This window comes from Pantherophis guttatus, chromosome 2 (genome assembly GCF_059756535.1).
Source record: "Pantherophis guttatus breed Tessera chromosome 2, ASM5975653v1, whole genome shotgun sequence".
NCBI classification, from domain to species: Eukaryota; Metazoa; Chordata; class Lepidosauria; order Squamata; family Colubridae; genus Pantherophis; species Pantherophis guttatus.
Window position 1 is genome coordinate 123,914,477 of NC_142064.1, and position 13,948 is coordinate 123,928,424.

The following is a 13,948-nucleotide window of genomic DNA, read 5'->3' on the forward strand; positions in this document are numbered from 1 at the left end:
CTTACAGGATTAACCCTGTAAAGTGGGGAAAGAAAACAAAAGATTTCTTCTAACAACCTGTCTCTGAACTGCCTAACTACTTAACAACCGGTGCGAACCAGTAGAATCCCACCCCTGAAGAGCTGAAAGGTTACGGTCTACAATCCCTTTCCATGCTAAGAGTCAAAGCAATGCTTGTTGGGAAAGAAAGCATATTCAAGCTCTTGTCTGTAAAGGTGGATGGAGATCACTGGTTGAACTGGTGTCTTGTGTGATTTCATATATGGCGAATGTGTCCCATCCTGAGGAGTTCCTTGATTTGCTAATGTGTGAGATTAGATGGAGATGGTGACTTGCACCAAAGCGGTTTCAAGATAATGTAACCTTGTCTTTCCTTCATGTGTGGTCCAAACCTACCAACTAACATGGCATCAAATCCTCATGACCAAAAACTAACTCATACTTGACACATACTTTGGCCTTTTGCAGTCCACGGAACAATGTGTTTTCTTGACTTTCATTTGTATAATTGGAGTGCAGAATCGCACAGGAAGCAGCCAGGAGCACCAAACCATTACGTGCTATGTTAATTTTTGTATTAGCATGCCATGTAATACCAGCTGTTACAGTTTATAAGTTATGGCTTAGCTTGTAGCCTGCTGTACAAAGTCAACTGTGGCTTGTTCAATAACACACAGTTTAGTAAATATGTCTTAATACAATGCTTGAACCCTGGTAATTTTAACACAGCATCATCTTCTTCCCCTGTGGTTGTAATTACTATTGTGCAAATATGAGGTATAACTAGTGATTTTTTTTTTTTTTGTAGTTTAAGTTTAATATTTTCACATTGTTCAGTGACTCATATAATGACATACAATAGTAAGAACATTTATATTATGCCTAATGGCATTAAATTTATCTCCCATATATCATGATTTCAGAGATAGATTAGTATTTGGTTCCTCCAGATTTCAGGAAACAATTGCTTAGAAAATTTACACGCATAATTTAGATTTAGCTACAAAATTGCCAGATAATCCAGAGCTACCAATATGGTACTGCTTCCATGTTAAATTGAGATCTTAGTCTAAGAAAAGTGTAGTGCTGCTTTGTCAGTCATGATGTGAAGGCTGCAGTCTTTCCTTCCAAATTGCTTTCTAGACGTTCTGCTTCAAGGCTCAGGGCTGCTTTGAGGCTGCTTTGGGTGGGCTTGGTATGGCCTTTTCACAGACGTAATAGCTGTCGGATGAGCAGATGTAATCATTCCATTCACCATTAATCCAAACCTGGCCACAGTCCTCATCACGACCCTGGTAAGTGTTGGGTTCACCTGTCTTCCAATTCCTGAGATGGAAGCAAGAGATGGTGCATGTTTTTTTTAACTCAAATAGTCAAAAAATAATCTCAAATTCAATAAACGTATCTCTAGAACTATCAAGCTATTGTTTCCTAAAATTTCTTTTCTTTTCTTTTTTTTTTTGTTTCCTAAAATTTCTAAATAGTACACATTTTACTAATAAATGTTTCTAAATGAAAGTGGAAATTCCTCATGAGTCTCACAGCGAAATAGATTTCCTAAATGGTATAGGCTCCAAATCACCTTGCCTGGAAATAAATGGATTTATGTGGCCTATTTTAGGTCATGTGATTATAGGGTTACAAGTGTAAAGGATGTTGAGGGGCATTATGTTGCTATAAGTGATTGCTGGTTGAGTTCACACATCATGTTAAGCCAACATTAAATCATTTTATAGCTTGGTATGATGTTTGAAGCCAGTCTTTCACTTATTATTCACTTATTATAAAAAGAGCCACGGTGGCACAGTGGTTAGAGTGCAGTACTGCAGGCTACTTTTGCTGATCACCGGCTGCCAGCAGTTTGGCAGATCGAATCTCACCAGACTCAAGATTGACTCAGCTTTCCATCCTTCTGAGGTTGGTAAAATGAGGACCCAGATTGTTGGGGGCAATAAGCTGACTCTTTAAACTGCTTAGAGAGGGCTGTAAAGCACTATGAAGCAGTATATAAATCTAAGTGCTATTGCTATTGCTATTCTGCCTTTCAGAATTCAGAGATATTGGAAAAAACTGGAATTGAAGCTGAATTTTTGCTTTACGATGGGTAAGCAAATGGTAGCCATTCAGTTGGTGATGAACCACAATTCGCAATATATCCCTCAACCTTGACAGTGCTGGCTGGGCAGCTGGGAGGTGAAGTTCAGCAACAGTTGAAGAGCTATGTGTTCCCCAACTCTGCTAACAACGACAACAACAAATATTCAGTGCTCACTGAAAGCCGTTTCTGTAATTACTGCCATCCAACCATTTCCAATCTCCTTCTGTATGTTGGTCATGGAGACCGATCCAAAAACGTTCATTTCTGGTCCGAGTCTGTATGAAATTCTGCAAGAGAAAAATCCAAGAAATTTGAATGATGGCATTTGGACTGTGGCAGTGCAAGAATAAAAATGCTATTTCCTTTGTAACCATAAAACAGAAGAAAGGAGAAAAATGGCATTCAAGTTACTTCTTATTGTTGATCAGGAATCTGATGAATTTGATAATTGCTCATATGTTAAGATGGCAAGGCTAAAGTTCAAGCCTCAGCAGTCCTTTGAGGCCAAGGAAAGTTTCACGGGAAACCACTAGCCTAGGGGTTAGGCATGTGACCAAAACCACAGAAGGCATGCTTGACTATTTTTATAATTTCTATATTTCTATACCTTACTTATCTATTGTGTGCCAGCGTTCTCTTATGAAACTAAGTGAAAGCAAAGAAATGTATAAATATCTGCCTCACACTGTCTTCAAGGTTCCTCCACCTTTAGGAAGATCGGTCTTTATTCAGCTGAATAAACGCATTTGACTTATTAAGTCAAACCCAGATTCAGTCTTTTATTTTTTACCAAGTCACACCTGCGAACCTGCATAACATGATAAACTCTAGAAGTGAATGCCATCTGAACCAGAGCAAGGCACCCAAGATAGGAAACAAATGATACCTTAGCTTTATTCATGCTTGCTATGTCCTGGGAGGAAAGTTTACATCAAATTTGTAGGTATCCCATCTTACCTGTTTTCCAAGACTATTAATGATGACCAACTGTGACTGTTTGCGTTCACAGTCTGCCTTGGCGTCATGCCAGGGAATTGACTTCAGAGAGAAGAAGTAACACTTTCCACCAAAATATTCCCATTGTCTAGTGTCAGCACCGCATGGGAACACTGAGCAACAGGAGGAAAAAAAATAAAGTCAAAAATTGATACTGGCTTGGCTTGACAATGCATGCAAGATCAAGAAGACTTTTCTGATGATAAGGACTGATAAAAACAAGCTGCATAAGCAAAGCTAGATATGTCCTGTAGAGACATGCACTAAAGTAGTACTGTTTTTTGACCTTGGTCAGCAGAATTGTCAAAAATAAAGAAGAAGAAGGAGAAGGAGAAGGAGAAGGAGAAGGAGAAGGAGAAGGAGAAGGAGAAGGAGGAGAAGAAGAAGAAGAAGAAGAAGAAGAAGAAGAAGAAGAAGAAGAAGAAGAAGAAGAAGAAGAAGAAGAAGAAGAAGAAGAAGAAGAAGAAGAAGAAGAAGAAGAAGAGGAGGAAGAACCTGGACCAGAATTGCCCCATGAAGTAGAGACCAGAAAGGGAACTATAGAAACTTACAGTGAAAGTCGTGGCCAAAGGGATCCTTTGAAAAATTGACTGTCACCTTGTTGAGTTCAGATGACATTGTTGAGACTAAGATTGTAAAGGGAAGGGAAAGAAATGCACGTTAGAAACCTTGCAATGTCACTCTTTATAGTAAGAACAGAATCTCAGAAGCTGCTCTTGTAAGGCTGTTTCATTTTGGTCACTACAGGATTGTTGCTACTAATGGCCCTTTGGAATCTTCCTGGAATAGAAGCCAAGCAAATAAAGCCCACCTCAGAATCTGTTCCAGTTGGATTGCCCAACATCATTGGGACGATGGTTTCAATGTTTCAGTGGAAACAATCTCCAAAGTTCTACTTAACTATGATTTTATTAATGAAAATGGTGCACCTTACACACTGATTTGATACGACTTTTCCCTGAAAGATGGCATTTATCTACAATAATACATAAGAACAGAACTGCTCAGCAACAAATCCTATACTTTGTTGTATAGTACCATTCTGCAATAGCTATTGTATACAACTGTAATAACAAAGAGCAGTGGGAATGGCATTGGAGAATGAGAAGGAAATGTCATTGTGCCAGGGAAACTCAGTTTGTAATTATAAAATTCTACCAAACAACAATACCAAACTGAACAGAACAGCTGTTGGCAAATTCTTTGCAAGGTTAAAGCTGTATTTACATTGCAGATATGTATTAGGTACCAACTTTCATATATCCCCAGACTGCCTGATCTGGCTGTGCTGGCTGGAGCAACTGAGAATTAAAATCCAATATAACTGGATGGCTCTAGATCAGGGGTGTCAAACTTGCGGCCCGTGGCCCGCAGCCCAAATGCGTCACGTGCTAGCCATGCCCACCCCCATTTTAGTGAAGGGGGAAAAAGTCGTGATACGTCACGTGATGACAACATGACAACACAGGCTGGACACCCCTGCTCTAGATTGAGGAAGACTGATCTAACCTTAGGTAAAAACAGTGGATTCCACGTCTGAGTTTCCTCAAAACCATATTTTCATTCCCATCTCTGTACCAGAGAGGCGTATAGAGTTCATAAAGCCAGAAGGCTGTTTACAGGTGGTCTTTGACTTACAACTATTCTCTTAGTGATTGTTTGAAGTTTCAATGGCACTGAAAAAAGTGATTTACAACTGGTTCTCACACTCAGAACCATCTCCATGATCATGTGATCAACATTTGGACACCTGGCAACCAGCAGGTATTTACAATGGTTGCAGCATCCTGGGATCATGCGATCACCATTTGCGACCTTCCCAGCCAGTTTCTGACAAGCAAAGGCAATGGGAGAAACTGGATTCACTTAACAGCCAGATAATTCACTTAACTGCAATGATTTGCTTAACAACCATAGCAAAAAAGATCATAAAATCAGGTGTGACTCACTTAACAATTGCTTTGCTTAGTAATGGAAATTCTGGACCCAGTTATGCTCATAAATCAAGGACTAATTGTATTAAGAAGCCTTCCTGAAATCTATTAGAGTACAATTCCCAAGATCCCTAGATTTAGTGGTGGGTTGCTCCCGGTTCTGTCCGGTTCTATAGAACCGGTAGTAAAACCGGCGGGAGGCTCCACCCACCTGCCACAACATCATCATGGGTGATCTGCACATGCGCAGAAGCGCATGCTCCCACTGCGAACCGGTAGTAAAGGTAAGTAGAACCCACCCCTGCCTACATTGTGCAGGGAGTATTGCACAGCTGGAAGATAGTGTTGAGAAAGGCTCAATGCTGCAAATTAGCTCAATGCTGCAAATTTATCCAGTGTTCCTTTTACACATAATTTACCACAAAGATCCTCCATCTTGCTTTAGAGTCAATATTCTTCTGGCCATTTGAGCCAAAAATCAAAGAGGAAAAACTGGAAACCTGTTCTGAGTTTTGCAGCTTTCCTTAGAAATTCCCTCTTTTATTACATGAGATATTGCAAAACATAAAGGGGGAAAAACATACCTTTGGAGAAGGCCACCGCATAGCCAATGAAAATGAACAAATAAGAGATACCCAGTAGCACATAAATTAGAAAGAATGATCTTGGGATCAGGTTTCTTCCTCCTTTATATGAAAAGAAAGAATGAAAATGTAGAAATGTTATCCAATTAATGGGTAGGAGTTTCTGTGGATATTCCTTATAGCAAAAAAGAGAATAGGCCTAAGCTGTGTGCTTTTTCAGACATCTTATATTTATTTCAACAATTTGGAGAATGAAGCTTTCATTAATAAATGGTTTACAGACCTTGTTTTGTAGACATACTGGATTCTATTCAGGTCTTCTTTAGAATGGGCAACCTTTTTTAGGTTAAGAGGCTTATTTTTAATAGCATGCTGGAAATTGCATTCCAAACTCTTAGTATACCAGAAAAGCAAGTGGAAATTAAGTGTAGGTTGGTATATGTCCTTGATTTTTTAAAATCATCATCAAATAGGGGGCAGAAAGTATTTCAAATTCAAACTTATTTCAATTTCAAACTGAGCTCAAGACTTATTTTCCCTTATTTTTTGGGAAATGATATATAATTAAAAAGCCATTTTGATCTGTAATATAAACACAAAATAATTTTAAAGCTGTCCCTCCCCCATGATCACTAATTTATAAATGAAAATTAAACATTTATGCAAAGTGTGCTTCATGTTGTATCATCTGAGTTTTTTACACAAAGTTTCATTTTCTTTACTTTTTGTGAGATTGATTCATCTCTTATGATGGGCAAGACAGAAAATCAGGGGAATTGTCTATGGCAGTGTTTCTCAACCTTGGCAGCTCTCAGATCTGTGGACTTCAACTCCTAGAATTCCCCAGACAGCCATTTGACGTAGAGAATTCTGGGAATCAAAGTTCGCACATCTGAAAGCTGCCAAAATTGAGAAACATTGCTATAGACCGGGTGTCAGCAACCCGTGGCTCTGGAGCCACATGCAGATCTTTCAGCCTTCTGCTATGGCTCCCGACACCATTGCTGCTGCCGCCTCCATGGCCTGCCCACCATGCGCAGCACAGTGAAATTTAACACACTTCACAATGGGGGTGACGGGCTCCCCTCCTCCTGGAGCCCATTACGATGCAGAGCCATAATGTGACCCTCCCCACTTGCCCCTGGCAACAGCAGCGCCCCTGCTGATCGGGGTGTAGTGCGGGGTGCAGAGCCACAATGTGACCCTCCCCACTTTCCCTTGTTGGTCGCGGTGCAGTATGGTGTGGGCCAGTCTCTTAGGGCAAAGAGCAGGTCGCATGTTCAGCACCAACCAATGCTGCAAGTAGCTGCCCACTGTTTCCTGCTGCAGTTGGGCAGCGAGAGAGAGAGAGACAGAGAAAGAGATAGACAGATTTGGCTTGATTTGGCTCCTCTGCTCCCCTTTCTCCGCCTTTGCCCAGTTTTGCAAGGATTCAGCGGACACTGCCTTAGTGATGGGGAGGAGGTTTCATCCCATACTTTGCCTGCCAAGCATCTTTGGGGGCGCCCGGGGACTATATTTTCTGGCCACTTTGGACTGATTTGCAGGATGCATATGTGTGCCTGTGTGAATGTGCTCCTGTTTGGGATGATGCTTCTCTGAAGTGTGTGCAGTGATCTAAGGCAGCAACCTCGTGGTGCTGTGATGTAACGGCCTGATAGTCACTCCTTTTACAATGCAAGGTTTATTTTTGTATTTTTCCAGAGACAGAGAGAACATGGCCGAATTTCCTCACAATTATTCCTTGGGTGTGTGGGTTGGAGAGTGGGGGTGGGGAGTGGAGGAGAGGGAGAGAAAGAAAAAGAGAGAAAGAAAGAAAGAGAGAGAGAGAGAGAGAGAGAGAGAGAGAAAGAGAGGAGGGGAAAGAGAGATAGACATAGAGAGATAGGGAGGGAAAGAGAGAGACAGAGAGGGGGGGAGAGAAAGAGAGAGGGGGAAGAGAGAGAGGGAGAGAGAGAGAGAAAGAGAGGGAGGGAGGGGAGGGGGAAAGAGAGGAGGAGGGAAAGAGAGAAAGAGAGAGAGGGAGGGAAAGAGAGAGACAGAGAGGGAGAGGGAGAGGGAAGGAAAGAGAGAGAGAGAGAGAGAGAAGAGGCACAGAGACAGAGATAGACAGAGAGAAACAGTCCTGTGACTGGTGGGTGGGAGTGAATGACATCGAGTTGGCCATGCCTACCCAGGTTTTGTGGCTCCCGGTGTTTTCTTTTCTGTGGGGAAACAGGTCCAAATGGCTCTTTGAGTGTTCAAGGTTGCAGACGCCTGCTATAGACAATTCCCCTGATTTTCTGCCAGGGACTGTGATAACCCATAGACTGAATACTTAGCAACTTAGCAACTTAGCAACAAAGCATCCACATCTGAACAACATTTGCTTAAGTCATTTTAGAGTCCCACTGGCATCAGGCCAGGAACAATTTAAGGGGTTTGCAGTATGTGTTTGAGAAAGATTGTATGTGTATGTACATGTGTGCTTAAATAACCTTCTCTAGAACTTTATAACAAGTTCTTTTTGCAACACTACCCTAAAAATTGAGGCAGTTTGATATGGTGGTTAAGACACCAGGCTAGAAACCAGGAGGCTATGAGTGCTAGTCCTGCCTTAGGAATAGTGTCAGCTGGGGATCCTTGTGTTAGTCACCCTGTGTCAGCTTTGTGAAGCAGGCAAGAGCAAACCACTTCCAAAACCACACTAAGAAAACTGCAGGCAGTTGTCAGGAGTCAAACTAGCTTGAAACACATTTAAACCACCCTGAAAGATAAACTAAAATGAAAGTTAACAGGCCATCTTTCCAGGGCAAAAACATGAAAGTCACAGTCCAAAAGTTCAGCTCTCTATTCAGCTCTGCTGAATCTTGCAGTGATCTGGAAATGTGCACAAAGCTGCAACCTAATCAGTCCCATTTGTCCTAATGGTAAGTAAATAAATGCCTTATTAACTGTCCTGCTGGAATTTGCATAGTAGGAAAAATGGGCCTCATTCTATAGTAATGAATATGGTTCTACATTTTTAGCTAGCTAGATTTTTTTCAAGAGGTATGACTAATTTACAAGCAAAGCTTTTCTAAACAATTAGTAATTTGCCCGAATGGCTTTTAAAAAGTAAATAATAGTCATGCTTATCCAACTCAAGGCTGGTTAATAACAGGATTCCATTGCCTTAACTAGATCACCTCTTTTGCTGTTATCTACACTGGAAGAACTCTTCACATGGCTGAATGAAGTCTTTTTGGTCATTGTAAAATACAGTAGAACCTCTGGTCACAATCATAATTCATTCCATAACTTTGGTCACAAACCGATTTGGTCATGACCTGAATCTAATTTTGGAAATTTGGCACTTACAAAAAAAATGGTGCGGAAGGGGAAATCGGCGGAAAAAAAAAAAGTGCATTTTTTGGTCGGAACCTGATTTGGTCATGGTCAGAAGTGTTTGTGATCAGAGGTTCTACTGTATATGGCAGGGATCTGCAACTTTAAACACTCAAAGAGCCATTTGGACCCATTTCCCACAGAAAAGAAAACACCGGGAGCCACAAAACCCTTCCCGTGCCTGACTATTTCTTGAGCAGCGCCAAAACTAGCATATGTAGTTGAATTAAATGTTCTATTTTTCTTCTGAAATTTTTCTTTTCTTGGATTTATCCATGGTTGGCCTACTGGGGGTTGAAAAGCTCAATAATTGCGTGCTGGCAGGTGTCACACATTGGCAGTTGTGACACATATTTTGAGTGACAGGGAGCCGCAGCAGAGGGGTGAAAGAGGCACATGCGGCTCTCGAGCTGCAGGTTGCTGACCCCTAGTATATGGCATCCTCAATCTGCATCAGGACCACATCATTTATCTTTAGTATATTACAGGTACTTCTATGCTACTGCAATAAGAAAAGACCCTTGGCAGGTAACAGAACAAATAAAAGTCAAAGCATGCACAATATCAATAAAACAGCTGTTAAAACAATTGAAAAATTGAAACTGTACAATATATATTTGCCTCCATTTGTGTACAATGTATGCTACAAAAGAAATAAAAACAGAATAGCAATGTTCACATTAAGGGAAGGCTCTTTGAAATAGTTGGGTCTTGAAGGGCTTCAGAAGTACCAACGGAGGAAGTCAGTCTGATCTCTATGGGGAGGCTGTTGTTCAGTGTCAACCTCACTAGGTAAATTAGACTCCACCACAGGATAAAACTAATAACACCACTTTTTTTTGGAGATCCAAGTGAGACGCTGACACCAAGATAATCATATTCCACTACTGGAATGGCTTGGGACTACCCCAGATCTTAACCCAATTGATAATCTATGCAGCCTACTAAAGAAACTTGTTAGTCAGAAGCGAAAAAAAACCAATAAAACCTAGTTAATAGAAGCAATCATTCAATCTTGGTTTCACATTATAACAGCTGCAGAACTAAAAGACTTGGTTCACTCCATGGGAAGACGTTGTAAGGCCGTAATTCATGCTAAAGGTTACCCAACCAAGTATTAACTGACATGGTGATAATTTTTGTATATCTCGTTTTTTCTACGTGTTTCACTTTTCTTCTTTATACTGTAACTGCTATTCTAATAGCAAATCCTTCATAAAAGTTATTGCATTACATTCTTGATTAAATTATCTTTCCATTGATATATAATTTTATGGTACTACTCCAAAAAAAAAAAAAAAAAAAAAAGTGGTGTTATTAGCTAGTTTTAGAAAATACACTTTTCCCAAAAGGTTTCCACAATTTTGGCCACTACTGTATATATTTCTGTCAAGGTAATCTTATTTACTCTATACCAATATTCCTCAACCTTAGCAAGTTTACAATGTGTGGACTTCAGATCCCAGTATTTCCTAGCCAGCAATGTCAGCTGTTGAATGAGGTCTACACATTTTAAGATTGTGAGAAAGAGTTGTTTATATACACAATGTCAGCAATGCTACAAAAATGCAGCACCGCCTCACTTCAGCCCCCTGAACTTCTCATGTGGGATTTGGAGCAGCTTCTTCCTGTTAGAGCTAATTGATCAGGGCAGTATTGACCAGAGTAGGGAATCCTGAGGATACTTGGATACCAAATCATATTGGGTGGGATTAGGAGTTGAGAGGAGCAAAAATTTAAAGTCTATTGCCACCCCCCTCCAAACTCTTGATGCAGTTTGGAATTGTTGTGTCTAAACATGTCATTAAAAAAACCCCATTCATGCTACTGTGACCCCTAATTTTTCTTCAGATATTTCTAGCTAAAGCACCTATTTGTTATTTTCTGGCAGATAGATGAATACTTTAGATGAGTGGGAATTTGGAAGTTTCACTTCTAGCAACTTATTTATTTGAAACCTGGTTGCCTTCAAAGGAAAAAAAAAGACATGGGATTATGTGTGGAAAAACAAATTAATGAAGGAACACTAAACATAAAATATGAGATGTCATATCAAGCAGGAAAATCACCCGAAATATGGAGCATAAAAGAATTTTAAAAACTGGAAGTGGAAAGCTCTTTACCCAGTGCTGAAAAGGCAGCTGCATAGGTAGACAAACTTCTATAAATTACTGTCATAAATATGTTTTACTCCCTGGTTGCCACTCACCACACCTCTTGAGTCATCTGGAAAAGAGGCTTCAAAAACCTGATTATAGAGAACCCAACTTGATATGAAGGCAAGGGATCCTCCAGGATAAGTCTATATCTCAGTTAGAAAGACACTACATCCTGAATGGGAAGATAGATTGATACCTTTATATGTCCGGAAATCATCTGCAAATTTTTCTTCATCCATCTTGGAAAGCTGTGCACCTTTTGCGTTATTTGGAAACACTTCCCCAAATAGGGACTTTGTGGTTTTGCTGAAATTGTGCTACAGAATAAATAAATAATAGTTAAATATTAGCTCAGGATGATTCTTAACTTTCCTGCCCTTCTGCTCATCTCTTTTTAGAATATACCCACCTTTCGAAAGTTACTCCTTGCACCAAAATCACAATGTCCCCATATATGATGAATGGGAGAACTAAAAGAATCCTGCTAATGTCATCAGGTTTTCCTTAATTATATAAAAGGCCTATTCTTTGTTCTCATCCACCTAATTATAACTTCATAAGAGCAAGACTAGTGAATAATACCTTGCTGATTACAAAGAACTATAAACAAGCAAAGAATCCCACAGATTTCCTGTATTAACACTAGCATAGAGAACTGATTGGAACAAAATAGACATCAATGTAATATTGACAAATGTATTCACTGTTATAGCAGTAAGCAGCTCATTATTGTAATTTGCATTACAGTAATTTCAGAACAGGCACACATAGATACAAAGTCATGGTTTGCTTAAGCATTTTTGAAAAAATAACATAATTGACTAATTTGGTTTCCTCAAACCAAAAAAATATAGATCACACTATGGGTTAATATGAATAGAAGTATAGCATACTTTGCAGTAGTGACCGGATATTTACAAGTGGCCAGTTCTTATTTTTCCAGGAAAGGACACAGTTGGCAAACCAGGTACAATTTGCTTACTTAGTCAGCCGATGTTAGCAAAGGATCCAGCCTAGATCAGAGGAAACTCTTTTAGATGTGTTCAAAATAAAAAGAAAATCTGTTTAGTGCAGATGACAAAAGTTTAAAAAAGAACAAGGAAGAGGTAGAATGGTTCAGATTTTGTTTCGGCTCTGTTTTAGTAGCATCAGTGAAGAGTAAGCTAGCAGCTTGAGCTGGATGGCAAGATAATCAGCAAATATTAATTTAGCTTGAATACATTTCAAATATCAGATGAAAAGCATTCTAGCGGATGAAAGGATCTTGCTAACCATGTGGTCAAACCTACGTTCATTTATCATGGAGAAATCCCAGAAAAATGGATGAAGGGCCAGACTACTGAAGAGATTAAATTTTATCTGTCTTTTAAAGGGGGGAAGGGAGACCTGCAAACCAGGCAGCCTGATAATATTTGGGGTGATTCTAGTTACATTAGTTAGTTGCTCAACTCCTGATGACTGCATGTGTAAATGCTGACCATCTCATTCTGTCTGTATTAATATCTTGTACCAAGGACAGTCCTATAATTTTTCTGATCCCATTCATCCACTTATCCATTGTCTTTCCTTTCCTCACCCTTACCAAGCAGAAACGTTTTCTTCAAGTTTTTCATCATCCCATTGTGTCCAATGATGACCGATTTCCATGTGTAAAATCTTAAAGTACTTGCTGCAAAATGGTTGAGGGGATGCTTAGGAATGGAGCTTTTTTTCTATTTTTGTTTCTATTCCAATTCTCTAATTCCCATACTTCCTTAAAAGACATCTTAACTCCACTCTCTGATGGCTTTGGGTAAAAATGTCCCTTTAAAAAAACCAATTTTCACCTATCACAACCATTTGCACATATCACAACCAATTTAATTAGTTTCTTAATTTCTCTTCCATCTCAACTTCAAACTATGAACATGAATTTATACAGAAATTCTTGATCTGATATTCCCCTTTCTCTTTTAGCCAGCAGTTTAATTCTGTCTTTGTTAAAAATAGATAAACAAGCACAGGAGCAAGAGGGTATGTCATTAAAAAATGTGTATATCCATATTTTAAATATATGTTGAATAAATATTTTATTTAAATACTGCTTTACTTAAAAATGCACAAGGTGCATTAATATTTTCTAAATTTTACCTAATCTCTATTTGTGTCTTCCATCATTAAAGACATTGTATACTTAAACTGAAATGGAAGAAGATATAATTACATGTTAGAAAATACCATTGTATTTTATCTGCAGTGATTAGTACCTCATTACCAAAATGGCTGCCCATTTCTGATAGCATGTTTTTATCTGTTGAAGGCTACCCTGCTCCGGCAGTTCATTCACCACTTTAGAAGGCTGCAACACCCCGTCAATGGAGTCAATGCTTACTATGATCTCTAATGGGATCGGCTTCTGCCGATAGCCTCCCACCAGCCAATAAGCTCCCACAGAGAGGGAGTCCTCAGGGTGCCGTCGGCCAGACAATGTCGGCTGGCGCCCCCCAGGGGGAGGGCCTTCTCTGTGGCAGCACCTGTCTTCTGGAACGACCTGCCCCCGGAGATACGTAGGATCCCAGATCTCCGTGCTTTTCGCTGTGCCCTTAAAACTTTTTTATTTCATCAAGCAGGGCTGGCTTAACCCCCTCCCCCCTTAGATATTTTTAATTGTTAATTTGATTTTAGTTGGGGTGTTTTAAATTATTGGGCCAAAATTTGTTTAATTCTTTCTTTAAAAATTTTAAATTTTGTATGCGATGTTTTTATTCTTGGCTGTTCACCGCCCCAAGTCCTGTGGGAGAAGGGCGGTATAAAAATCTAATAAAATAAATA

General features: G+C 39.7%; 1 protein-coding gene across 1 annotated transcript; it reads right to left on the reverse strand.

Moving 5' to 3' along the window:
- Positions 1 to 1,045: 1,045 nt before the first annotated feature.
- On the reverse strand, positions 1,046 to 13,719 carry LOC117666613 (hepatic lectin-like). The gene is made up of 6 exons (XM_060689009.2): positions 11,334 to 13,719; positions 5,613 to 5,714; positions 3,646 to 3,720; positions 3,056 to 3,207; positions 2,273 to 2,385; positions 1,046 to 1,326 (listed from the first exon to the last, which is right to left on the reverse strand). The coding sequence occupies exons 1-6, from the start codon at positions 11,374 to 11,376 to the stop codon at positions 1,161 to 1,163; spliced, it is 651 nt and encodes a 216-aa protein (XP_060544992.2). The 5' UTR covers positions 11,377 to 13,719; the 3' UTR covers positions 1,046 to 1,160.
- Positions 13,720 to 13,948: the final 229 nt, after the last annotated feature.

Excerpts from the sequence above, each read along its gene's own strand:
- LOC117666613 (XM_060689009.2), bottom strand. The coding sequence starts at position 11,376 with ATGGATGAAGAAAAATTTGCAGATGATTTCCGGACATATAAAG. Across the intron at positions 3,208-3,645 it reads CTTTGGCCACGACTTTCACT|TGTTCCCATGCGGTGCTGAC; the intron begins GTAAGTTTCTAT and ends CCTGTTGCTCAG. Across the intron at positions 1,327-2,272 it reads AATTACAGAAACGGCTTTCA|GAATTGGAAGACAGGTGAAC; the intron begins GTGAGCACTGAA and ends CTTCCATCTCAG.